The sequence below is a fragment of the Pholis gunnellus genome, assembly GCF_910591455.1.
Source record: "Pholis gunnellus genome assembly, chromosome: 3".
Taxonomy (NCBI): Eukaryota; Metazoa; Chordata; class Actinopteri; order Perciformes; family Pholidae; genus Pholis; species Pholis gunnellus.
Genome location: NC_136529.1, coordinates 29,538,550 through 29,565,001, shown reverse-complemented (window position 1 = coordinate 29,565,001; position 26,452 = coordinate 29,538,550). Strand labels below are relative to the sequence as shown.

General features: G+C 39.5%; 1 protein-coding gene across 1 annotated transcript in view; it reads left to right on the top strand.

The window, feature by feature from the left end:
• The window catches only part of ptprt (protein tyrosine phosphatase receptor type T), a gene marked incomplete at its 3' end in the record, with an annotated part of 196,071 nt that overhangs the window by 96,417 nt on the left and 73,202 nt on the right, over nt 1-26,452 (top strand). The window contains exons 12-13 of the mRNA XM_079185368.1: nt 9,413-9,548; nt 22,100-22,132. Coding sequence (XP_079041494.1) covers nt 9,413-9,548; nt 22,100-22,132 — 169 coding nt within the window. The remainder of the gene's footprint in view (nt 1-9,412; nt 9,549-22,099; nt 22,133-26,452) is intronic.

The following is a 26,452-nucleotide window of genomic DNA, read 5'->3' as shown; positions in this document are numbered from 1 at the left end:
CAGCTGCTGACAAACAATGGAAACTAAACCCTGATACACACACACACACACTCTGACACACACTACATGAGCTGTAACACGTAGTGTGGAGACGTCACACAGACTGTGGCTCAGCGGTGGAGCCGGCGGCTCGATCTCTGGCTGCACTGGTCCTGTGTGACTGACGGGCTCCGTGCACGCTAGAAGCTGTCTGTGTGTTAATGTGTGTTAATGTGTGTTAATGTGTGTTAATGTGTGTTAATGTGTGTTAATGAGTGAACGAGAGCTTTGAGTGGTCAGAAGACTGTAGAGACATATACATGTGTATACGGTATATATATATATATATATATACCGTATATACATGTCTTTACAGGTGCAAATACTGTCTCAAATACCAAATATATACTTTACTAACCACACATTATTATTATACTTTTACACACACATACAAGTGGCCGATCACATGATCCTCCTGGCAGAGAAACACACAGAATAAAGGGGAAGATAAAGTGAATTCCTACACGCACACACACACACACACACACACATTTAGGGCTGCAGTGTGTTGATGAGATTGATGAGACATCTGCATGAGATGATGTTTTTAATATCTGTGCTTTTACACATAATAATTGTATCCTGGCCTCCGTTGGCGTAATGAAAGCAGTGTATAAGTATAAATGAAGCGCACACATACACACTCACAACACGTTGTGCAGCAGTTCTCACAGCTTCTCTCCTTCTGAAGGCAGCTCCTCTTCCTCTTCCTCTTCCTCTTCCTCACAGGATCTGATTCATATATTACAACAAACATTCTTTCTACAGTTCAACAGAGAAAATGAACACGATGATGATAACAATAGTTTAATACAATAAAGCGGATGCTTTTGAATGATCTGGTATTAATTAGCGTGTGAGCTCACACAGACCCGTCCTCATCCGGTCCCTGCAGGACTCTGAGAGAGCGGATCCATAGTCCACGTCTCTATGAAGCTGCTGCTCCTCTTCATGTTTCTGGGTTACCGTGGCAACGTTGGCCATTATGAGGTCATACGTGTCAACAAAGACCTTTTCATCTGGTGATGCGTGAAGAGTGATGACCTCAGGTGTTCATCTCCCAGCATGCTGTAGTTCACATGGTGAAGAACATAATGGATCTATGTTGTGATACATTATTATTATATATATAGAATATGTCGTCCTGTTCTACTGGAATCTGATGTTCAGGTCTGAGCCTCTTTAATGGACCTGATATTACCCACAACACCTGCTGGTTCCAGTGCCGACAGCTGTGTGGATCCACATATTCCCCTTATGAGCCACCTGCTAGCTGACAGTGACGATGCAACAATAAACGTGTTTTCACCATCTCAGTCAAACCTATTTCACTGTGACGATGTACAGTCGATCCCTTCTCACCCGGCCAATCACAACCCTGTCTCAGTCTGATTGGCTGAGCCTGAGCTCTGCAGGTTTCTCACTGCCACTATCTTCACCCTTTCTTTCACCATCTCCCACCTCACCAGAGCTTCTCCCTCACTGTCCTGGACACAGTCACTCACACCGTGCACGTCACTCACACCGTGCACGTCACTCACACCGTGCACGTCACTCACCGCTCAGATGCCCCAGCCGGGCTCGCAGCGGGAGGCCCGTTACCGTAACGTCATGACCCCAATCACCTGAAGTGTGAGCGAATGGGGTCGCAGCGTAATGTGTCAGGTGGTACTGTGGATCACTTAGTGGTTTGATACACCTGGGGGGTAATTGTCAGGGCACAGACTGCAGAGAGCCGTGTCAGCAGGTTCCTGATCGACTGTGATGTGATGGAATCCAGCGTCTGTACAGCTCTGCTGCAGGAAGACGTGTAGAAACAACGTTTTACACGTTCCATGTGTTCACAATGTATTAATGCACCAGGGCTGTACTTTTCACATTCAAAGCTTCTCTTGAAGTATTCCTCAATAAATATGTCTGCATACTTTATGATTTCAGCATTGTAACAAATGGGGAAAAATAGATTTTCTCTGAAATCACGGTTGTATAAATGTAATTTATGGTGCTGTTAGATTGCTGCCGGACCGCCTTGTTAATACAGAGGCCTCCGTTTGTGTCCATTTGCTGTGAAAATATAGTTTTTAGGAAGCTAATTGCCAACAAATATGGACTGAAGCTGAATATGTTGGGTCTCCCTGTGTGTGCTATCGTGCTCTTCATACTTTATTGATTACGTAGACAACATACCAAATCATTTTGTGGCATCACTACAAATATACTGCACATTATTATTTGTTGTAGCTTTAGTTAGGAATGCTGGATGAGACGACAGCGGTGGACCCGGTATCGGGTCATATTCTTCTAAAGTCGACATAAAACATTCAGGATCCAGTGAACACTAAATATGTATGTTTGAGAGTAAAGCACTTAATACTTCACTCCCCATTCAACTTTCTATTTGATGTCTCATTTCCATTGAAGGGAGAGAAGCTGCATTAAAGCGTAGGATGCAGAGACCATATTATTTCAGAGATGAGACAGCTGTCCGTGATGCTGGAGGTGTTTTCATTGAAGGCTTTGAGGGTTTTAAAGGAACATCTCGGCAGCTATTACCCAGCGTACCAAGGTGAGGTGCTTAAGCCGTTAGCTCGTGGATTCCTGTGCCAACCTTGTGTTGTTATTGCAGAGGGGGCGAAGAAGAGAGAGACGGGGATTAAAGCCAAAGCCCACGCATCAGTATTACTCTATTAATCGGCTGTCTTTGTCTATCAAGGTTAGAACAAGAGGCTGCTCGGTGCATTTATGTGTGTGATCCAGGGTTCTCTCCACTCCTTATTATCTTTATTTTTATGTCATGTCAGGGTTTTTTATCTTTTATTTTATTCTTCCTCTCTCACTACTCCTCTCTCCCAAATGTTCCTCTTTCTTGCTGAACCATTTTTAAATGTACTTATTGTTCTTCTAATCTTTATTCTTACTTCTTTTTATTATAATTCTTCCGTACATTTTTTGGTTCTCATCTCCTTCTGCATTTTCTAAGTTACAGAAACCATTCAAATATCAAAATGTTCAGCTCGGTAAGGATACTTCTGCTATGACTTTTCATATTTATAATCTTTAAACTTTTTGAAATATTAAGCTTTTTGCTATTTATTTTGAATGGGATCTCTATGGAGAACATTTTCAAATCCTCTTGTTCTGTTCAAGAAATGTCAATGTGTATTCAATTGTATTGAGACTGCTTTGTTAGGCTGCCCTACACTAATTGTGGTGCAATGGCGACGCCTAGTGGCGAAACAGAGCTAATGTTTTTGGATGACGTCACTGTATAGGTAGATGAGGTTTAGTTTCTACGTGTTTCAAACGGAGTGCTGTACGGCTGTTCTGAATATCGGATCCTCGGAGGAATACGTCCGTAAGTTTTCCTTTGGTTATTGTAGGTAGATATCGTCATTAACAGTTGTGTGAATATGTAGGCAATTACTTAACAGTTGTCAAGATATTGGTTTGTGTCAACTTAGCTATTATTTCTTTGTGTAAATTAAGCTAGCTCTAACTGCATGTGCGCAGGCTAACGTGTGTATAAAATGTGGATATTTGGCACATTAGTAATTATACTTTTGTTTGTATTCCATAGTTTTACGATAAAAGAATTGGACTTCAATAAATCTTAAGAAGATAAACCAGCTTGATTCTTTGCCGTTCGCTATCTGTCTATGGCCATTGTAGACACAACTGCTAGGACAGAATACCTCTTAAACTTCTTCAACTTTAAAATCCTTCTTCCTCGTACTGTCAGCTACAGACACCATTCTAACTTTAACATGTTTAGAACACTCTGGACTATTGCCGTATGATTCATCGTTTTGATATCTTTTACACTTTTTAACTGTCCCATTTGAACTTTTATGATTTTTGTGCGTGATGTCATCGCCAAAGTGAAGAGCAGCTTCAGAATCTAACCCATTTCTAGATCGCCACTGAAGCCTGTTTTTTTACACTACAGTCACAATATTCACATGATCTGTTCTTCACGTCATCCTTCCTCTGCAGGTCTAATATCGGAGCAACAGGAGTTACGGTTATGGGCTTTTGAGGATTTGTTTGAGAGGATTTTCACAGCTTCATCTCCATGTAAAGCCTGCAGGCACACAGGTGTTTTTGATTGAGCTAATTAGTGAAGTTGATAAACACACAGAGACATGCACAGACACACAAACACATGACTTGGACGATTTTAGTAAAAACCATCATCTGTCCGTCATTCTCTCCCTCTCTCCCTCTCTCCCTCTCTCCCTCTCTCTCTCTCTCTCCCTGTGTCTGTCTGGCATTCTCAATCTCTACTGCTGCTGCTAATATTTTTAGTACTACTACCACTACTACAAATGCTATTACTACTTCTACTACTACTACTTCCACTACTACTACTTCTACTAATACTACTGTTATTTCAACTACTACTATGATCACTACTACTGCTATTTCTACTACTCCTACTAATAGTTCTACTATTCTACTACTATTACTACTACTACCACTACTACTTCTACTACTATTACTACTACTACCACTACTACTTCTACTTTTACTACTATTACTACTACTACCACTACTACTTCTACTTTTACTACTATTACTACTACTACCACTACTACTTCTACTTCTACTACTATTACTACTACTACCACTACTACTTCTACTTTTACTACTATTACTACTACTACCACTACTACTTCTACTTCTACTACTGTTACTACTACTACCACTACTACTTCTACTTCTACTACTATTACTACTACTACCACTACTACTTCTACTTTTACTACTATTACTACTACTACCACTACTACTTCTACTTTTACTACTATTACTACTACTACCACTACTACTTCTACTTTTACTACTATTACTACTACTACCACTACTACTTCTACTTCTACTACTATTACTACTACTACCACTACTACTTCTACTTCTACTACTATTACTACTACTACCACTACTACTTCTACTTTTACTACTATTACTACTACTACCACTACTACTTCTACTTCTACTACTATTACTACTACTACCACTACTACTTCTACTAATAGTTCTACTACTTCTACTACTATTACTACTACTACCACTACTACTTCTACTTTTACTACTATTACTACTACTACCACTACTACTTCTACTTCTACTACTGTTACTACTACTACTACCACTACTACTTCTACTTCTACTACTATTACTACTACTACCACTACTACTTCTACTTCTACTACTATTACTACTACTACCACTACTACTTCTACTTCTACTACTACTATTACTACTACTACCACTACTACTTCTACTACTATTACTACTACTACCACTACTACTTCTACTTCTACTACTATTACTACTACTACCACTACTACTTCTACTTTTACTACTATTACTACTACTACCACTACTACTTCTACTTTTACTACTATTACTACTACTACCACTACTACTTCTACTTCTACTACTATTACTACTACTACCACTACTACTTCTACTTCTACTACTATTACTACTACTACCACTACTACTTCTACTTCTACTACTATTACTACTACTACCACTACTACTTCTACTTCTACTACTATTACTACTACTACCACTACTACTTCTACTTCTACTACTATTACTACCACTACTACTTCTACTTTTACTACTATTACTACTACTACCGCTACTACTTCTACTTCTACTACTATTACTACTACTACCACTACTACTTCTACTTTTACTACTATTACTACTACTACCACTACTACTTCTACTTCTACTACTATTACTACTACTACCACTACTACTTCTACTAATAGTTCTACTACTTCTACTACTATTACTACTACTACCACTACTACTTCTACTTTTACTACTATTACTACTACTACCACTACTACTTCTACTTCTACTACTGTTACTACTACTACCACTACTACTTCTACTTCTACTACTATTACTACTACTACCACTACTACTTCTACTTCTACTACTATTACTACTACTACCACTACTACTTCTACTTCTACTACTATTACTACTACTACCACTACTACTTCTACTTCTACTACTATTACTACTACTACTTCTACTTTTACTACTATTACTACTACTACCACTACTACTTCTACTTCTACTACTACTACCACTACTACTTCTACTTCTATTACTACTACTACCACTACTACTTCTACTTCTACTACTATTACTACTACTACCACTACTACTTCTACTTTTACTACTATTACTACTACTACCACTTCTACTTCTACTTCTACTACTATTACTACTACTACCACTACTACTTCTACTTCTACTACTATTACTACTACTACCACTACTACTTCTACTACTATTACTACTACTACCACTACTACTTCTACTACTATTACTACTACTACCACTACTACTTCTACTACTATTACTACTACTACCACTACTACTTCTACTACTATTACTACTACTACCACTACTACTTCTACTACTATTACTACTACTACCACTACTACTTCTACTTCTACTACTATTACTACTACTACCACTACTACTTCTACTTCTACTACTATTACTACTACTACCACTACTACTTCTACTTTTACTACTATTACTACTACTACCACTTCTACTTCTACTTCTACTACTATTACTACTACTACCACTACTACTTCTACTTCTACTACTATTACTACTACTACCACTACTACTTCTACTACTATTACTACTACTACCACTACTACTTCTACTTCTACTACTATTACTACTACTACCACTACTACTTCTACTTTTACTACTATTACTACTACTACCACTACTACTTCTACTTCTACTACTACTACCACTACTACTTCTACTTCTATTACTACTACTACCACTACTACTTCTACTTCTACTACTATTACTACTACTACCACTACTACTTCTACTTTTACTACTATTACTACTACTACCACTTCTACTTCTACTTCTACTACTATTACTACTACTACCACTACTACTTCTACTACTATTACTACTACTACCACTACTACTTCTACTACTATTACTACTACTACCACTACTACTTCTACTTCTACTACTATTACTACTACTACCACTACTACTTCTACTTTTACTACTATTACTACTACTACCACTACTACTTCTACTACTATTACTACTACTACCACTACTACTTCTACTTCTACTACTATTACTACTACTACCACTACTACTTCTACTTTTACTACTATTACTACTACTACCACTACTACTTCTACTACTATTACTACTACTACCACTACTACTTCTACTTCTACTACTATTACTACTACTACCACTACTACTTCTACTTTTACTACTATTACTACTACTACCACTACTACTTCTACTTCTACTACTATTACTACTACTACCACTACTACTTCTACTTTTACTACTATTACTACTACTACCACTACTACTTCTACTTCTACTACTATTACTACTACTACCACTACTACTTCTACTTTTACTACTATTACTACTACTACCACTACTACTTCTACTTCTACTACTATTACTACTACTACCACTACTACTTCTACTTTTACTACTATTACTACTACTACCACTACTACTTCTACTTTTACTACTATTACTACTACTACCACTACTACTTCTACTTCTACTACTATTACTACTACTACCACTACTACTTCTACTTTTACTACTATTACTACTACTACCACTACTACTTCTACTTCTACTACTACTACCACTACTACTTCTACTTCTATTACTACTACTACCACTACTACTTCTACTTCTACTACTATTACTACTACTACCACTACTACTTCTACTTTTACTACTATTACTACTACTACCACTACTACTTCTACTTCTACTACTATTACTACTACTACCACTACTACTTCTACTTTTACTACTATTACTACTACTACCACTACTACTTCTACTACTATTACTTTGACAGTAACATGGTTGAGCTTCATGCTTTTCCTGGATTGTAGTTCAGCTCTTAGCTTCTTCCGATAATAGTTTAGCTTCCACGTCTGCCCGTTAGACATTTCAACGAGAAGACTTTTCAGCAGCGCCGTTTATTGCTTCTGGCCTTCAACATTCTCCAGACAGGTCGTCTCCCATTTCTGTATTTTCAGCAATTTTTTAGCGATTCATTTCAGCTTTCAGCATTCCAAAGCATTTACTACAGGAAATGCATTTTGTAGTTTGTATTGATTTGATTCTATGTCTGTTGGTGTCTCTGGGCTCTGCAGTTATAGAGCGTCTCTTTCACAGTTGGAAGTGTAACTTGGATAAGATGCTGTTTGAGGAACACTTCAAACTCTTTCAGTGTTAATTGTAAAATGTCAGAGGGCAGATCTTCAGTTAGCTTGGTAGCTGTTGTAGAACTCTTTAGTGTGGTTAACGTTGACCTGCAGCATGCTCCTCTGGAGGTGTAAGAGGATGACTCTTCTTTAACTCACTAGTCACGTGACCTTCACTGATCACGGATCAGTTCAGAGTTACATTCAGAACCCTCAAAGTGTCAAGAAGACATTTGTTGCTGCTGATGAGGAAGAAATCAGCATCATGCAGAGATTCAGCAGACTGAAGAGAGAAAGAACAGAACTCTATCAATGAGTAAAGGTCCAACACAAAGAACAAACAGGAACATATTTCACGTATAAAAAAGTAGAATCAGCTTAGAAAAACAATATCCAGCATTATATATACTAATATATGTATATTAGTATATATAATACTGATGCTGACTGATTCTCTCTCCATCTTCTCTCCTTCAGTCTGTGAAACACTGATCACAGATCTGTGAGTGAAGGTGTGTCCTTCTGTAAAATACACACTACACACTACACACACACCTACCTGTCATTCATCAGGTGTTTTATTTCCACCCTATTGGATCATTTGTTCATCCATGTGAGGAGTTTAAATATTGAAATGTCTTCACTTTCATTATTCTGCTTGAAGGTAAAATCATTTTCTCTGTGAAAACTTAAACATGTTTGACTAATTATATTTGTTCTGGCCTCGTAACCTCGACGACCTTCAAAGTTCTCTCCGTTCCAGCCGAACCGTTCTCACTCGTCAAATACCGTCTTTTAGTTTTTTACTTCCTGCATGATGTTTAACTCTTCACCTCAGGGTCATGTATATATACAGTATATATATATATATATATATATATATATATATATATATATATATATATACATGTTTGTCTTTGTTTGAGGAACTCACTTAATGTTTCAGTGTGTGTGTGTGTGTGTGTATCCACGCCGGTCACAAGCTGCATGTTTCTGTATGTGTGCTCCTTTCTGTATGACACTGCTATTTGAATGTGATTGGCCACCAATGTGACTATGTGAATACCTGTGTGTGTGTGTGTGTGTGTGTGTGTGTGTAGGTGCGTCCACACAGGACTCTGATGCGATGGAGCCGGAGAAGCAGGTGGACAGCACCGTGAAAATGGCCGGAGTGATCGCAGGCATCCTCATGTTCATCATCATCCTCCTCGGCGTCGTCCTCACCTTCAAACGCAGGTAATGAGCATCAGGACACCGAGGCAGCATTTAATACCAATAATTATTATAAAGATAAATCATCAACGCATCCATGTTGTTACTGCGATTCTCTGAGACGCGACGGTCCGGAGCTTCTATCAAACTCCAACATTTATTATTATTAACCGCGTCAGTGTTTAGACAGAAACACGTTTCCTCATAGTTCAGATGAAGGTCGATCTTAACACAGTGAGACACATCATATCTTGACTTAAATCAGTTATTTAAATGTAAAACACACAGTTTTAGTGTCCGTCCTCTTTGAGATGCTCATTCATCAGACTTACACACTTTATGATTGTGAGAGAAGTTGGATTGCATTTCTTCAGGCAATATAAAAGCTCATGAATAAGTATTAAAGGTGGAGATGTACTTCTGTATAACTGAAGGAGCCTTTAAACTTGTAAATATGAATGTTTGACAGCCTTGTGTGGTTGTTGAGATGCACACTGACCTCCATCACCTGCTGTCCCTTCCTCTTCCTCTTCCTCTGATTCTCTGCTTCTCTTCATCCTCTCATCCCGCTCTCACATTCCATCTCTTACCTCACACTCACATTGTAATGAAAACTTTGCTGAGAAATAATAATTGAAGTTGAAGGACTTCTCTTGAATGTGACGAGTACAAATAGCAAATCAACACAACACGTATAACTTCAACCCAACAACGATGCTGAGGCAGCACTTCGCCTTAAATCACCAGAACACTGAAGCTGAGTATCGGTGAGGACCTCAAACCGCTGGGCTGGTGATGTTTGATCCGCTTCAAATGTCAAGTGCTGATCTTTTGAAAGGAAAAGATGCCGACTGTTACTACTCGTTAATGTTACAAAGAGATTTCATGTGTGAAATGACCTCAAAGTGTATTTTACACCGAAACAAGGTCATTTATTTAATGAAGGTAGAGGAAGATTAGCAGAAAGCAAAGACGGGTAAGAGAAAGAAATAATGTCTCACTCAACTCTGCAGCACCGTCCAGCTCGTCGTCCGTCTCACTTTCTACCTGAAATACTTTTAAACTGCTTCACTTTGGCAGCTTCAACATTTGATATAAAACTCTTCTCATAGCAAGGACCTGACAATGTCAACACATCTTGAACAAACTGAATAGCTTGAAAGTAGTCGGTCCAGTTCAGCAGTCAGGAGACGTTTCTTCTTTTATTAACAGTTCTATTTATTTTCTTCAAGTTATGGACGTTTGCTGAGGTCAGCACATAGTACACTTTAGTACCAGCTCATTTATTAGCCGTTGTTAGGTCACTTTCTACCTAACTAATCTATTGTCATGTCATTGTCGACTTCATCTAGAATATTAAATCTGGTTTGAACCAACAGGGCAAAGAAAACCCAAAACTTCATGGAGTTCTTCTTCACGGGACACAGTCTCCAGGTCTCATATCAAAGCATGAGGTTCTTCTCATGGGACACAGTCTCCAGGTCTCATATCAAAGCATGAAGTTCTTCTACATGGGACACAGTCTCCAGGTCTCATATCAAAGCATGAAGTTCTTCTTCATGGGACACAGTCTCCAGGTCTCATATCAAAGCATGAAGTTCTTCTCATGGGACACAGTCTCCAGGTCTCATATCAAAGCATGAAGTTCTTCTTCATGGGACACAGTCTCCAGGTCTCATATCAAAGCATGAAGTTCTTCTACATGGGACACAGTCTCCAGGTCTCATATCAAAGCATGAGGTTCTTCTACATGGGACACAGTCTCCAGGTCTCATATCAAAGCATGAAGTTCTTCTTCATGGGACACAGTCTCCAGGTCTCATATCAAAGCATGAAGTTCTTCTTCATGGGACACAGTCTCCAGGTCTCATATCAAAGCATGAGGTTCTTCTACATGGGACACAGTCTCCAGGTCTCATATCAAAGCATGAGGTTCTTCTACATGGGACACAGTCTCCAGGTCTCATATCAAAGCATGAGGTTCTTCTACATGGGACACAGTCTCCAGGTCTCATATCAAAGCATGAGGTTCTTCTACATGGGACACAGTCTCCAGGTCTCATATCAAAGCATGAAGTTCTTCTACATGGGACACAGTCTCCAGGTCTCATATCAAAGCATGAAGTTCTTCTTCATGGGACACAGTCTCCAGGTCTCACATCAAAGCATGAAGTTCTTCTACATGGGACACAGTCTCCAGGTCTCATATCAAAGCATGAAGTTCTTCTCATGGGACACAGTCTCCAGGTCTCATATCAAAGCATGAAGTTCTTCTTCATGGGACACAGTCTCCAGGTCTCATATCAAAGCATGAAGTTCTTCTACATGGGACACAGTCTCCAGGTCTCATATCAAAGCATGAGGTTCTTCTACATGGGACACAGTCTCCAGGTCTCATATCAAAGCATGAAGTTCTTCTTCATGGGACACAGTCTCCAGGTCTCATATCAAAGCATGAAGTTCTTCTTCATGGGACACAGTCTCCAGGTCTCACATCAAAGCATGAGGTTCTTCTTCACGGGACACAGTCTCCAGGTCTCACATCAAAGCATGAAGTTCTTCTTCATGGGACACAGTCTCCAGGTCTCACATCAAAGCATGAGGTTCTTCTTCACGGGACACAGTCTCCAGGTCTCACATCAAAGCATGAAGTTCTTCTTCATGGGACACAGTCTCCAGGTCTCACATCAAAGCATGAGGTTCTTCTTCACGGGACACAGTCTCCAGGTCTCATATCAAAGCATGAAGTTCTTCTTCATGGGACACAGTCTCCAGGTCTCACATCAAAGCGTGAGGTTCTTCTTCATGGGACACAGTCTCCAGGTCTCACATCAAAGCGTGAGGTTCTTCTTCATGGGACACAGTCTCCAGGTCTCACATCAAAGCATGAGGTTCTTCTTCATGGGACACAGTCTCCAGGTCTCACATCAAAGCGTGAGGTTCTTCTTCATGGGACACAGTCTCCAGGTCTCATATCAAAGCATGAGGTTCTTCTTCATGGGACACAGTCTCCAGGTCTCACATCAAAGCGTGAGGTTCTTCTTCATGGGACACAGTCTCCAGGTCTCATATCAAAGCATGAGGTTCTTCTTCATGGGACACAGTCTCCAGGTCTCACATCAAAGCGTGAGGTTCTTCTTCATGGGACACAGTCTCCAGGTCTCATATCAAAGCATGAGGTTCTTCTTCATGGGACACAGTCTCCAGGTCTCATATCAAAGCATGAAGTTCTTCTTCATGGGACACAGTCTCCAGGTCTCACATCAAAGCATGAAGTTCTTCTCATGGGACACAGTCTCCAGGTCTCATATCAAAGCATGAAGTTCTTCTTCATGGGACACAGTCTCCAGGTCTCATATCAAAGCATGAGGTTCTTCTTCATGGGACACAGTCTCCAGGTCTCATATCAAAGCATGAGGTTCTTCTTCATGGGACACAGTCTCCAGGTCTCATATCAAAGCATGAGGTTCTTCTACATGGGACACAGTCTCCAGGTCTCATATCAAAGCATGAGGTTCTTCTTCATGGGACACAGTCTCCAGGTCTCATATCAAAGCATGAGGTTCTTCTTCATGGGACACAGTCTCCAGGTCTCATATCAAAGCATGAGGTTCTTCTTCATGGGACACAGTCTCCAGGTCTCACATCAAAGCATGAGGTTCTTCTTCATGGGACACAGTCTCCAGGTCTCATATCAAAGCATGAAGTTCTTCTTCATGGGACACAGTCTCCAGGTCTCATATCAAAGCGTGAAGTTCTTCTTCATGGGACACAGTCTCCAGGTCTCATATCAAAGCGTATTCATGCTCACATGTCACAAAGAAACAAGACTTTGTATCCGGTCAGAGAGAAAGGACAAAACACAGAAAGAATTCAAGCAGCAATAGTGAATCTCTTCTCCATCTTTCTGTAATAAGGGACCTGACTCCCCACCCCCCCAAACACACACACACACACAAACACACATACACACACACACACCTACACACACACACACACATACCTGTGCATGTGACACCACTGCTGCTATTTGTGTGTAAGAAACCACATGCTATCTGCAGCATGAAAGGTCAGATAGTCGTCCACACCAGAGAGACAGGTTCCTTATTGCTAGTCTGCATACAACATTACATCTCCAGTGGGATAAAGAGGTCACAGGGTCAGTTGGTAATGCTAATTGGTAATGCTAATCTAAGGCTAACAGAGAATACCCCAAACACCAAGAGGATAGAAGTCAGAACCAGAGGAGGAGAATAAAACCAACTGACAGAAGGGGTGCAGACACATAGACCGGATAGATCGGGACAGCTGGAGGTTCCCTTTATCATGGAGGTCATTTATATTTCATTCCACACCCTTGAGCCAGACGTCCAGGAGGCAGAAAGCTTGTTTTTTTTAATAAAAAGTGTTTTACATGCCTTTCAAAGCCCATAAATTATTCCATGACAAAACTTTGTCGGGAAGTGAGCACGCACAACTGTCCAATTAATCTTTTAGAAGGCTGTTCCACATGTTCCAAATGGACTTCATTACCCAGCGAAGGCCGGGGGAAGCTGCTAATAATGTTGTGTCCGAGTCGAACACGCCGGCCGATGCTGAAGTCTTAATGGAGATTCAATGTTTCGATACCCAGGTGGCTCCGAGGGCTCTAACATGCAGCACCAGAAGATACACTTTTCATAAGAAGATGAATAATTCATGTTTCTAAAGCTCCATAAACACGTGCTGCAGAACTCCACCAAGTCATTGAGAAAAGGTGACATCATCTCTGGAAGTGCAAATTGATGGAAAACATGTTATTGCAACTTCTTTCATCTTTAAAACCTCAAAGTCTGACCCTGCAGACGTCTTTTGTAATGTGATGTGATTTGATTTGAAGTGTTCATGCTTCTTTCATACTCAGGTCAACGGGGACTCAACAGCTGGTCTACTTGGTTTAACAGCTTAAACTAAATGAAATGAATATCTAAGAAATAGCACATGCATCAGGATATGTAGACAAACAAGCAATGTATCAGCAATATATACATATAATATATGTGTGTATATATTGCTGTATGAGTCAGAAATGAGCTGCTCTTTCACATTAGTTGTTGTATTATGGCTTGAAGGTGCATTTGTGTGGAAGTGTTTGAATTATTGATTCAGCTGAAGCACTTCTCTGTTTAAAAGGTTCTGACAAGCTGAAGTCAGTCAGCTGCTTTTCTATTGTTATTTACAGAATGTGTGTGTTTCCTTTGATCTACAAGAAAACTTCACTTTATGTTGGATTTAAAAGTAGTAATAAACGACTCAACTAACAAAGTGCTGCTCATGACAAACAGACATTTAGTTTGAATGTAACACACCATCAGCAACATCACACGCAGAGGAGCTGACGTAGTTCAACCAGAGACCAGAGAGCAGTGAGACCAGAGAGACCAGAGAGACCAGTGAGACCAGAGACCAGAGAGACCAGAGAGACCAGAGAGACCAGAGACCAGAGAGACCAGAGACCAGTGAGACCAGAGAGACCAGAGAGACCAGTGAGACCAGAGACCAGAGAGACCAGAGAGAGACCAGAGACCAGAGACCAGAGAGCAGTGAGACCAGAGAGACCAGAGAGCAGTGAGACCAGAGAGACCAGAGAGACCAGAGACCAGTGAGACCAGAGAGACCAGAGAGACCAGAGACCAGAGAGACCAGAGAGCAGTGAGACCAGAGAGACCAGAGAGACCAGAGACCAGAGAGACCAGAGAGCAGTGAGACCAGAGAGACCAGTGAGACCAGAGACCAGAGAGACCAGAGAGACCAGAGACCAGTGAGACCAGTGAGACCAGAGAGACCAGAGAGACCAGTGAGACCAGAGACCAGAGAGACCAGAGAGCAGTGAGACCAGAGAGACCAGAGACCAGAGAGACCAGAGAGACCAGAGAGACCAGAGAGCAGTGAGACCAGAGAGACCAGAGAGACCAGAGAGACCAGTGAGACCAGAGAGACCAGAGAGACCAGAGACCAGTGAGACCAGAGAGACCAGAGAGACCAGAGACCAGTGAGACCAGAGAGACCAGTGAGACCAGAGACCAGAGAGACCAGAGAGAGACCAGAGACCAGAGACCAGAGAGCAGTGAGACCAGAGACCAGAGAGACCAGAGAGCAGTGAGACCAGAGAGACCAGAGAGACCAGAGAGCAGTGAGACCAGAGACCAGAGAGACCAGAGAGCAGTGAGACCAGTGAGACCAGAGAGACCAGAGAGACCAGAGAGCAGTGAGACCAGAGAGACCAGAGACCAGTGAGACTAGAGAGACCAGTGAGACCAGAGAGACCAGAGACCAGAGACCAGAGAGACCAGAGACCAGAGAGAGCAGTGAGACCAGTGAGACCAGAGAGCAGTGAGACCAGAGAGACCAGAGAGATCAGAGACCAGAGAGACCAGAGAGCAGTGAGACCAGTGAGACCAGAGAGACCAGAGAGACCAGAGACCAGTGAGACCAGAGAGAGCAGTGAGACCAGTGAGACCAGAGAGACCAGTGAGACCAGAGAGCAGTGAGACCAGAGAGAGCAGAGAGACCAGAGACCAGTGAGACCAGAGAGACCAGTGAGACCAGAGAGAGCAGAGAGACCAGAGACCAGTGAGACCAGAGAGAGCAGTGAGACCAGAGAGCAGTGAGACCAGTGAGACCAGAGAGACCAGTGAGACCAGAGAGCAGTGAGACCAGAGAGACCAGAGAGACCAGAGAGCAGTGAGGCCAGAGAGACCAGTGAGACCAGTGAGACCAGTGAGACCATTAGAGTGGATATGGACCGGTCAAACACAACAGGACTTTAAAAGATGGCGGCCCCTCTGACATGTGATGAATTGAACAGACGAGATGGACACTGAGGTGTTATCTGAAGAGTAACAGGCCCTCTGCAGGCTACTGATGCTGCTAGACAAAGGAATGCATGATAACATGCACACACACACACACACACATATAAAGATGTGCTCACACACGTCCGCCTATCAGAACAAACGACAGTCAGACAACAGAAAGACACACAAATGTAGCAAAGACACATTCAGAGACGTCATGGAGTGATGTTTGACAGGAGGACGAATGTTTTAGAGCAGGGGTCACCAATAGGCGGACCGCGGTCCGGATCCGGACCCAGACGCTGTCCTATCCGGACCCGGACGTGTAACTGATGGATAATTGAGAATTATAAATTTTGGAGGAGCGCTTCTATTTTAACCTGCCCAGCTTTTCCAGCCTTTACGGCACTCGTTCAGCAGTCCAGGAAACACACCGACCAATCATATACGTTGTAAATCATCTCACGTGACGCTACTCAGCCAATCGAATATCTGTATTCTGAAACGCATCGTGAGCCGAGTGAGATTTGTACACAGTCACGGGAGACGGAGAGAAGGCGAGAAGTAAGTCGGATAATTTTACATGACGTGCTCTAAAAAGAGAAGTGGACCACGAAAACAGAGCTTTTAACAAAGAATGGACAAACTCTTATTTGTTCATTCTTCCTGCTGGCGCTACTAAACCACTCGTATGTTCAGATACCGTGGCCGTTATTAAATGCGTCGATGTGAAACGCCACCACGAGACCAAACACACATCTTTAGACCAAACACTCCAGTCTGACCTGAGGTCAAGATGTTGAGATGTGTAGAGATTGTTTATTATAAAGTTCACTGAGACCGTTATGATGTGAAATAGATTTAACAAAAGAGAAGAAAGTTCACTCCAGCCACACTTTCTTTTTTTCCTTTTCATACATTTTTCTAAAATCAAGCAATTTCTAATGCAAGTTTTTCAAAGATTCATTTTTGTGTATTTTATTTTTAGATGGAGTCCTTATTTTACTTGAAACGAGAGAACATTTATTTTTGTATTTCTATGTATTATTTATAATCCATCCAGTTACATTTTAAAATCTAATTATATATTATATTTTAAAATATAATTGATGTGTACTTTCTTTATTTGATTTGACAGTTGTTGACGACACAGAGACTTTGTTACTACTTCTAGGCTTCTTGAATATATATATTGCACTAAATAGCGCAAGTTAGATATTATTGTAATGTTCCGGGACCTTTGCACGAGGAGATTTTCTCAATCTGGACCTTTCGGAATTTTAATTGAAGACCCGTTTTAGAGGATCGTGTGTGTGTGTGTGTGTGTGTGTACGTGTTTGTTACTTACAGAAATGTAATCAATTGGTCCTAAACAGTAAATGATGTAATAAGAATTCAAACCTCTGGGTAAATGTTTTTGGGATTCCACTATTGTTGGTGTGTTGTCAAGTAGAAGCTGAGATCTGAACAACAGGACTCTAAGCACAGGATTGTGTTATTCGAGAGAGAATAAAGTTATAAATGAAATTGCTGAATAGCATATAAATACGTCTGTTTGCACAGCTCAGCACATTTGCACTGGAATGAAAATTGTGCTTTCACTTAGGGCTTAAATGGTCAAATATAAAGTAGCACAAAGATCTCTTTCTACATTTTGTTTCAGTTCTTTGTAACACATGTACACACACACACACACACACACACACATACAGTCATGCTTTTACACGAATTGTCGCTGCTAAATCGTCCCATTGATTCCATTGATTTCTGTATTCAGGCCGATCCATTCCAGCTACCATTCACCCCTCTCTGTTAGCTCTCAAACATCCCACGGTTACATCTGATATATTTGACCCATTAATGTCGCTTTTCTCCTCTCTTGAATCAAACCATAATGAATAAGGTAGTAAATGCGTAATAGTCCTGTTGTTCTGAAAGAAGAATGAAAAAAGGGTTACGGTCATGAGTTTGTGTCTCCAACTGAATTAACTAAACTAATTAACTAAAAACTAAATTTGTCAATTTTCTGAAATAATGAATAAGGTAGTAAATGCGTAATAGTCCTGTTGTTCTGAAAGAAGAATGAAAAAAGGGTTACGGTCATGAGTTTGTGTCTCCAACTGAATTAACTAAACTAATTAACTAAAAACTAAATTTGTCAATTTTCTGAAAACTATTTGAAAGGCTAACCAACAACATTAGCACAAAGGCTAACCCAGTAACGTTAGCACAAAGGCTAACCCAGTAACGTTAGCACACAGGCTAACCCAGTAATGTTAGCACAAAGAGAGAATGGTAACTTTTCACAGGGCTCTCCTTGATGAATTCTTCATGTCACTCGTGATACTTTTTTGCTTTTTATCTGTGTCACCTCGAAGCGTCACTCTATCTTGATACATCAGCTAACAGCACTCCTTCTGATGTCTCACGCTCTGGAATGCTGGTAATTTATAGAAGAGACTCATTCCGTACGGGGCAGGTCTGATCTCTTCATGGCTGCCTTAACAGATACAAATCTAATTCAATCTGTTCCCCCTCTTTAGCTAATCACAGCTCGTTCTTCACTGTTCTCCAAACATCACTGTGTGTGTGCTGCTACGTGCTTCAGTTCAACATCCATGTTAGAACTGAAGCACGTAGATCCATGGATTAGCAGAAAAGGATTGTGAAAACACAAATAATGGGAATACAAATGTTTCAGCATTAAGTTCACTGTTAGCATCATACACTGAAACATAGTACAAGTATGAAATTAGCCTGAAAACAACATGTTAAAGTTTATTAAAGAAAACATGTTGAAGTTTATTAAAGAAAACATGTTGAAGTTTATTAAAGAAAACATGTTGAAGTTTATTAAAGAAAACATGTTGAAGTTTATTAAAGAAAACATGTTGAAGTTTATTAAAGAAAACATGTTGAAGTTTATTAAAGAAAACATGTTGAAGTTTATTAAAGAAAACATGTTGAAGTTTATTAAAGAAAACATGTTGAAGTTTATTAAAGAAAACATGTTGAAGTTTATTAAAGAAAACATGTTGAAATTTATTAAAGAAAACATGTTGAAGTTTATTAAAGAAAACATGTTGAAATTTATTAAAGAAAACATGTTGAAATTTATTAAAGAAAACATGTTGAAATTTATTAGAAAACATGTTGAAGTTTATTAAAGAAAACATGTTGAAGTTTATTAAAGAAAACATGTTGAAATTTATTAAAGAAAACATGTTGAAGTTCATTAAAGAAAACATGTTGAAGTTTATTAAAGAAAACATGTTGAAGTTTATTAAAGAAAACATGTTGAAGTTTATTAAAGAAAACATGTTGAAATTTATTAAAGAAAACATGTTGAAGTTTATTAAAGAAAACATGTTGAAGTTTATTAAAGAAAACATGTTGAAGTTTATTAAAGAAAACATGTTGAAGTTTATTAAAGAAAACATGTTGAAGTTTATTAAAGACAACATGTTGAAATTTATTAAAGAAAACATGTTGAAGTTTATTAAAGAAAACATGTTGAAGTTTATTAAAGAAAACATGTTGAAGTTTATTAAAGAAAACATGTTGAAGTTTATTAAAGAAAACATGTTGAAATTTATTAAAGAAAACATGTTGAAATTTATTAAAGAAAACATGTTGAAGTTTATTAAAGAAAACATGTTGAAGTTTATTAAAGAAAACATGTTGAAGTTTATTAAAGAAAACATGTTGAAGTTTATTAAAGAAAACATGTTGAAGTTTATTAAAGAAAACATGTTGAAATTTATTAAAGAAAACATGTTGAAGTTTATTAAAGAAAACATGTTGAAATTTATTAAAGAAAACATGTTGAAGTTTATTCAAGAAAACATGTTGAAGTTTATTAAAGAAAACATGTTGAAATTTATTAAAGAAAACATGTTGAAGTTTATTAAAGAAAACATGTTGAAATTTATTAAAGAAAACATGTTGAAATTTATTAAAGAAAACATGTTGAAGTTTATTAAAGAAAACATGTTGAAGTTTATTAAAGAAAACATGTTGAAGTTTATTAAAGAAAACATGTTGAAATTTATTAAAGAAAACATGTTGAAATTTATTAAAGAAAACATGTTGAAATTTATTAAAGAAAACATGTTGAAATTTATTAAAGAAAACATGTTGAAGTTTATTAAAGAAAACATGTTGAAATGGCTCTGTTCCAAATGTCGTAGAATGGACTTTTCATACAAAAATATTATTAATGCTTCATACCAAATTAACGAAGAGATTCTGTTCAACACTATCCTGCAAGCCAGTCACTCCAAACACAATTCTACACAAACTCAAATAAGCAACTCAAAGAATGTCCACAATATCACTCTTTTTTCGCCATGGCTGAGCCGACCACACACTCCGGTAGGCGCTAATAAGAAGAAGCTAAATGCTAACACGGAAAATCTAAATAGCAGAAAACACGCCAATAACACACTGAATCCAAAGATATCTTCACTATTTATCTAAGTAAAACCACCACAGAGCTGTGAGCAAACAAGCACCAGAACAACACACCAGCTTCAACGCTAATATTCCATAAACTCCTTACCTTTGTGCTGTTCTGATGTAAACAAAGGCATATTTCCGGGTCCTACTGTTCTATCAACATCCTGTGACGGCTCTGAACTGTTTCCTGAAGACATTGGGATCAATCTAACTTAGGGAAACTAACATTTGACCTATTTCAGTTTTGGCCAATGGGTTTGACCCATGTGGGCGGATCACGGTTTTCGATTATTTTATTGGCTTAAAATTCTGTCCAACAACTCAAAGAACAAATGACTACACTGCCCAGACTCTGCCGGTTCAAATCTTATGTCCCATGCGCAAATCGGCCAATCGCAGGCTTTAGTAAGGTTCAAATACATCAAGTAAAACTTCAGAGGAAAATGAGCCATGTTTTACAGGTTATCATAGGGCCCCGGCTCTCAAAATGATGCCAAACTGCTGTATTAGATAGATTGAACATAACATTAGTGATAAAATAAGTGAAATATATAGTTAGATAGTATATAAAAGTAGAATAAAACAGCTATATCGGCTGCTTCCAAAATCAGAATTGACGTTGGCTGACCTCAGCTGACCTTGATTTCTCAGGCATACTTCACTCTATCAAAGCCAATCTTTTTTTTAAAAGGACTGCTGACATGTTGTGATATGATTTGGGAGAGTTTAAGTCTTCGTCTGCATCATTTCAAATCAATAAAAGTGCTTTTAGGCACAAAAAAAAGGCAAACCTGAAAATGTTCAATTTGAGCTGTGTTAAACATTCGTCCAGCATTTACCAGTAACATATACATGGTTATGTACACATCTTAACAAAGCTCACATTTATTTGTGTTATTATGCCATTGAAATTATTCCAATAGACCTTGTAGTTAGAGATTTACACTCTCTGGCGTATGGGTAAGACATTTTCGAGCAGAGTGCTAAAAATAGGCCTAGGGTTCAAGAGGTTAAAGAAAACATGTTGAAGTTTATTACAAAGAACATGAACATTATTAACAACTTGGGTGCTTGACAGGAGAGCTGCAGTCTTTTACGCTCAGGTCTGCATCGTGCTTCACTTTGCTCACTATCACCTGGAAAATAAGAAAATCATGACGGATGTTTCAGCTTTCTCAGCCTCTCATGTCCTATAATGTCTCTTTCTATCTTTCTGTTTCCTGTCTTTGGCTCCGCCCCTTCCTGTTCTGCCCTGTACCTGCCTTGCCCTTTCTCCGATAGAGAGATTCACACATGGAGAACTCTGAGCGTGGGGTATTGTATGTTTACTTCTAGACATCAACACATCACTCCATCTCTCACTGTGACTCACCTTTTCTGGTTTCCAGTAGTTTTACATCTTGTGACGAAGGCTGCACCTGGAAAATGGATGTGATCGATCCAGTATTATTTAATCTCTTCAATTCTTTTATAGTAAATACAAATCATTCAGAAGCGTACACAAAGGGCCTGATCATTGGACATGTTACAATTTAGTTCACTCACAAAGACAATTGTAAATTTCTTTCAAAAAGATCTAATTTTAGAATAAAACAAATTTTTAGCTTGGGCCAACACGTGGAACTACATATGTTCTAATTCTTGCACATATGCTAACACATGCGTATATGCAAACACATGCACAGATGCTAACACATGCAGAGATGCTAACACGTGCACATACACATGCTAACACATGCGTATACAGCTAATGGTTGCTATGGTCACATGATGTGCTGTCCTGACCAACACTCAGATGTTTTGGGAGCTACACATCCTTTTTCTTGGAAAAGATCAACTTGTGTTCTCCGTTGCACACGTGTCGTTTCCTCCTGGCGGTTGGAGCTCTGACAAACAGGATTTCAGCTCATTTCTAAACCAGATTGGTGTCACATGAATGAATGTAGGTTTTTCCTTTGAGCCATCGAAGTCAAGCCGTTATAAAAGTCCTCATTTGTTTTCTTTGATGGCTGAAAATTCATCTCAGTAAATAAGTGCAGGAATATTTGAGAAAAATGATCAACTGTAAACGGGACTTTTAAAATGGCCTGAGTTATGTTTGAGTTTTCTTTACTGATGTAAGATGCTTTTGGTAAAAGTTTTCCTGGTGTATTTGATGGTTTACTTCAAGTCATCTGTACATCATTGCTCTTCATTACTCGTGATCATTACATCAACACTCACCTCTTATTGCATCTGTATGGGGAGCAATGTTTGCATTATGTTTGCGTTGATTCCCCAGTCATTTATTTTTGATGCATTATCAGTAATTCTGTTATTTTCAAATGTAAAGACAGAAAGTCAGAGACATGAATGATGGGAGACGATTCTCTCCACAGTGGGAGCACGTTGGCATAATTGATTACATCTCACCATGAAACGAGAACCGAGACCGCCGCCCCCAATAATAGAAGGTTTAATTATTAGTGCATCTTTGTAGGTCAGAAATTGTTTTTGGCTTCAACAAATATATAACAGAGGTGGGAGATTAAGACGAAGATTTGTGGTAAAATTTCAGCCAATGAAATGTGACGCTTCTCAAATATCTCCACCCACACTGTTCTGAGCTCAGAGATAATCCGTCCTGTGGAAGGCGTCGCGTTGGAGTCACTAACCTCTAATAAAGCTGCATTTAAAGCTGCATTTAAAGCTGCACACACCTCTGAACCTCTACTCTTCTACTTTAAATCCTGCAGAAAAATCAAGGAGCACACAAATGCTGCATAATTCTGTTTTTTTTCATTCACTCTGCCGACATGTCTGTATTTAGTGTGTGTGTGTGTGTGTGTGTGTGGGGGGGGGTTCATCAGTTTCTATTAATTGGGGTTCAATTCCCACCAAGCCAAAGTTTAGTGTTCATGGTCTAAAACATTACCATAACCTCAACTAACAGGGTTTTAAATAATTCATGAAGCTTTTAGTTTCAAAACTTGATCACAAACATTTTCCAAAGATGTTTTACTTTAACGTTAACATGTGACAGGAAGTTCATAATAATCCTACCGCAAAATGCAGTTATTAATCTTGGACCCGAGCGAGCCCCATTTGGGGTTCCGAGGTTCAGTTCCGAATGTCGTAGAATGGACTTTTCATAAATAAATATTATTTATGCTCCATACATGCTATATACCAAATTAATGAAGAAATTCTGAGCAACTTAATCATGTAAACCATTTTACACACTGTTAACACAATTATACACCATTACACTAACTAACTAAGAAGATTGTACACAATATCACGTATTTTTGGCCATGAGTCGGCGAGCTTCGCACTCCTGAGACGGCTACACACAAGGCGCTAACAACTAGCATGGCCGTCCAATGCGTCTAACTGCAAGAGAATTCGTTCACGATATGTTTATGTTTATTTTATTTGATATGGACATCACAGTAGCATTAGAATTGTAACATACATTTATGCACAAAGCCCAGATGCACTGTGTTAAGTGTTTGTAGCGAAATGCTAATTTACAACACCTGTCCATCTTCATCATTTCTCTCCGTGAAACCTTTCCAGAGATACAAGCCAACAAGCACCACAACACAAAGCCACTCAGCAGCAGAACAACCGGGAACGTTCCTTACTTTGAGATGAATCATGAAGAAAAACGTTCAATATTCCGTTCTAAGCTAACCTGCTATGTTGCTATGCATGTCCTGTGTGTCTCTGATCTGTTACCTGGAGAAAGGGGGGTCAACCTAACGCTTGGGACCCGGGGGAAGGGGGGCAAGCTTTGGGCGAATGGAATTTTATGTAAAGGGTTGGAAGGCGTTTCCTCGATTTTTAGGGGCTAAAGACTCTGTCAATCAAAACCAGGCTTCTATCCCTGCACTACCGAGACTCTGACACGTCTAAAATGGTTTCGTTCTTTAAAATGGACCAATCATAGGCTGTCTGAGCTCCCAACACACACATGAAGACTGCAGTCAGACGAGGATGGATCCATGGTTACAGCCTTAGAGAGGATTCTGGCTCTAAAAATGATGCCAAACTGCTGGATTTGGATGTTTGAACAATATTATTGATAAAACAAGTGAAATATTTAGTTATATAGTATATAAAAGTACAATGGAACAGCTGGAACACCTGGTTCCAAAATGATGACCTCGCCTAAATTCTCTGTACTGAAACCTCTGACTATTTTCTTCTTTACTCTATTGAAGCTACATTTTTTTAGAGACTCCTAACCTGTTTTGCTGTGATTTGGGAGAGTTTTTAGGCTAGACAGGGCCTCATAAAAAAAATATTAACAGTAAAATTGCTCTTTTTTCAGGCGAACTTGACAATTTTCAATTTGAGCTGTGTGCCATCTTCATGTACTATTAACCAGTAACATATACACAATATTTACTCATCTGAACAAATCTCACAAGTGTTTCTGTTATCAAACAAAATTATTCAAATAGACCTTGTAGTTAGAGATTTACACTCTCTTGAGTATGGGTATGCAATTTTCGAGCAGAGGCCTAAAAATAGTCCGAGGGTTCACGAGGTTAAGATGCAAATGATGACAGAAATGGGGTCGATAGGATTGTTGTCGTACACAAAAGAGACGTCGTTTGATTTCTTTAGTGATTTTATGACCAACATTCGTCCTTTTAGAAGAAAATCCACAGATTCATTATGAAAACACGAATGCCTCGACCCAAAGTATCTGTATGATATCATATTACCCCCCCCCGTCCACTCGACCCAGTCTGTAAAGTGAAGACATTAAAGATGTCCGTCCGCACCGAGACAGTCAAAGGACACATCCTCTCTCCAGACAATATACTGCACCTTCAGGGGCTCAGTCTACGGCAAGAGAACCGAGCCCATTAGTAACGGCTGTCAGCCCCGGGAACCGACTCAGGCTGCTCCACTGCACAGGAACTTCTACAAGGCCAAGTTATCTGACACAGTCTGAGTGTGTGTGCACCTACACACACATACACACAGTTGTGTTCCCATCACTTAAGGGGATATAACATTGACTTACATGTATTCCCTGGAGACAAACCAGAACCAGTCTAACCCAAACCGTGAACCACGTTTTCACCCTAAAAAGATTTGTTGTGGGGACCAGTCCCCACAACAAGAGTAATCCACACACACACACACACACACACACACACATACACATACACACATCAGAGAGTCCTGAGTGCTTCCATGCGGACAGATGCACAACTTCTTCTTATTCACAGATACATTTGTAATGTTACAGTAACACACACACACACACAGAGCTGGACTTGACCCCCATTCTTCAGATGTGACACATGGTTGAATAATGCACTCTGCTGCCTTCTGTGATAAATGCTTGATGGTCTACTTACAGCGCTGTTATAATGGCTGATGGCCGGCAGTTTACACACACACACACACACAGATGTACAAGGTCTCATACCGTATGATCACACATGTTAGCTGGTCCATGGAACAATCTGTTCTTAATAATTGGGTTCTGGCCCTTATTGGTTCTGGTCCTCGTTGGTTCTGGTCCTCGTTGGTTCTGGTCTTCGTTGGTTCTGGTCCTCGTTGGTTCTGGTCTTCGTTGGTTCTGGTCCTCGTTGGTTCTGGTCTTCGTTGGTTCTGGTCCTCGTTGGTTCT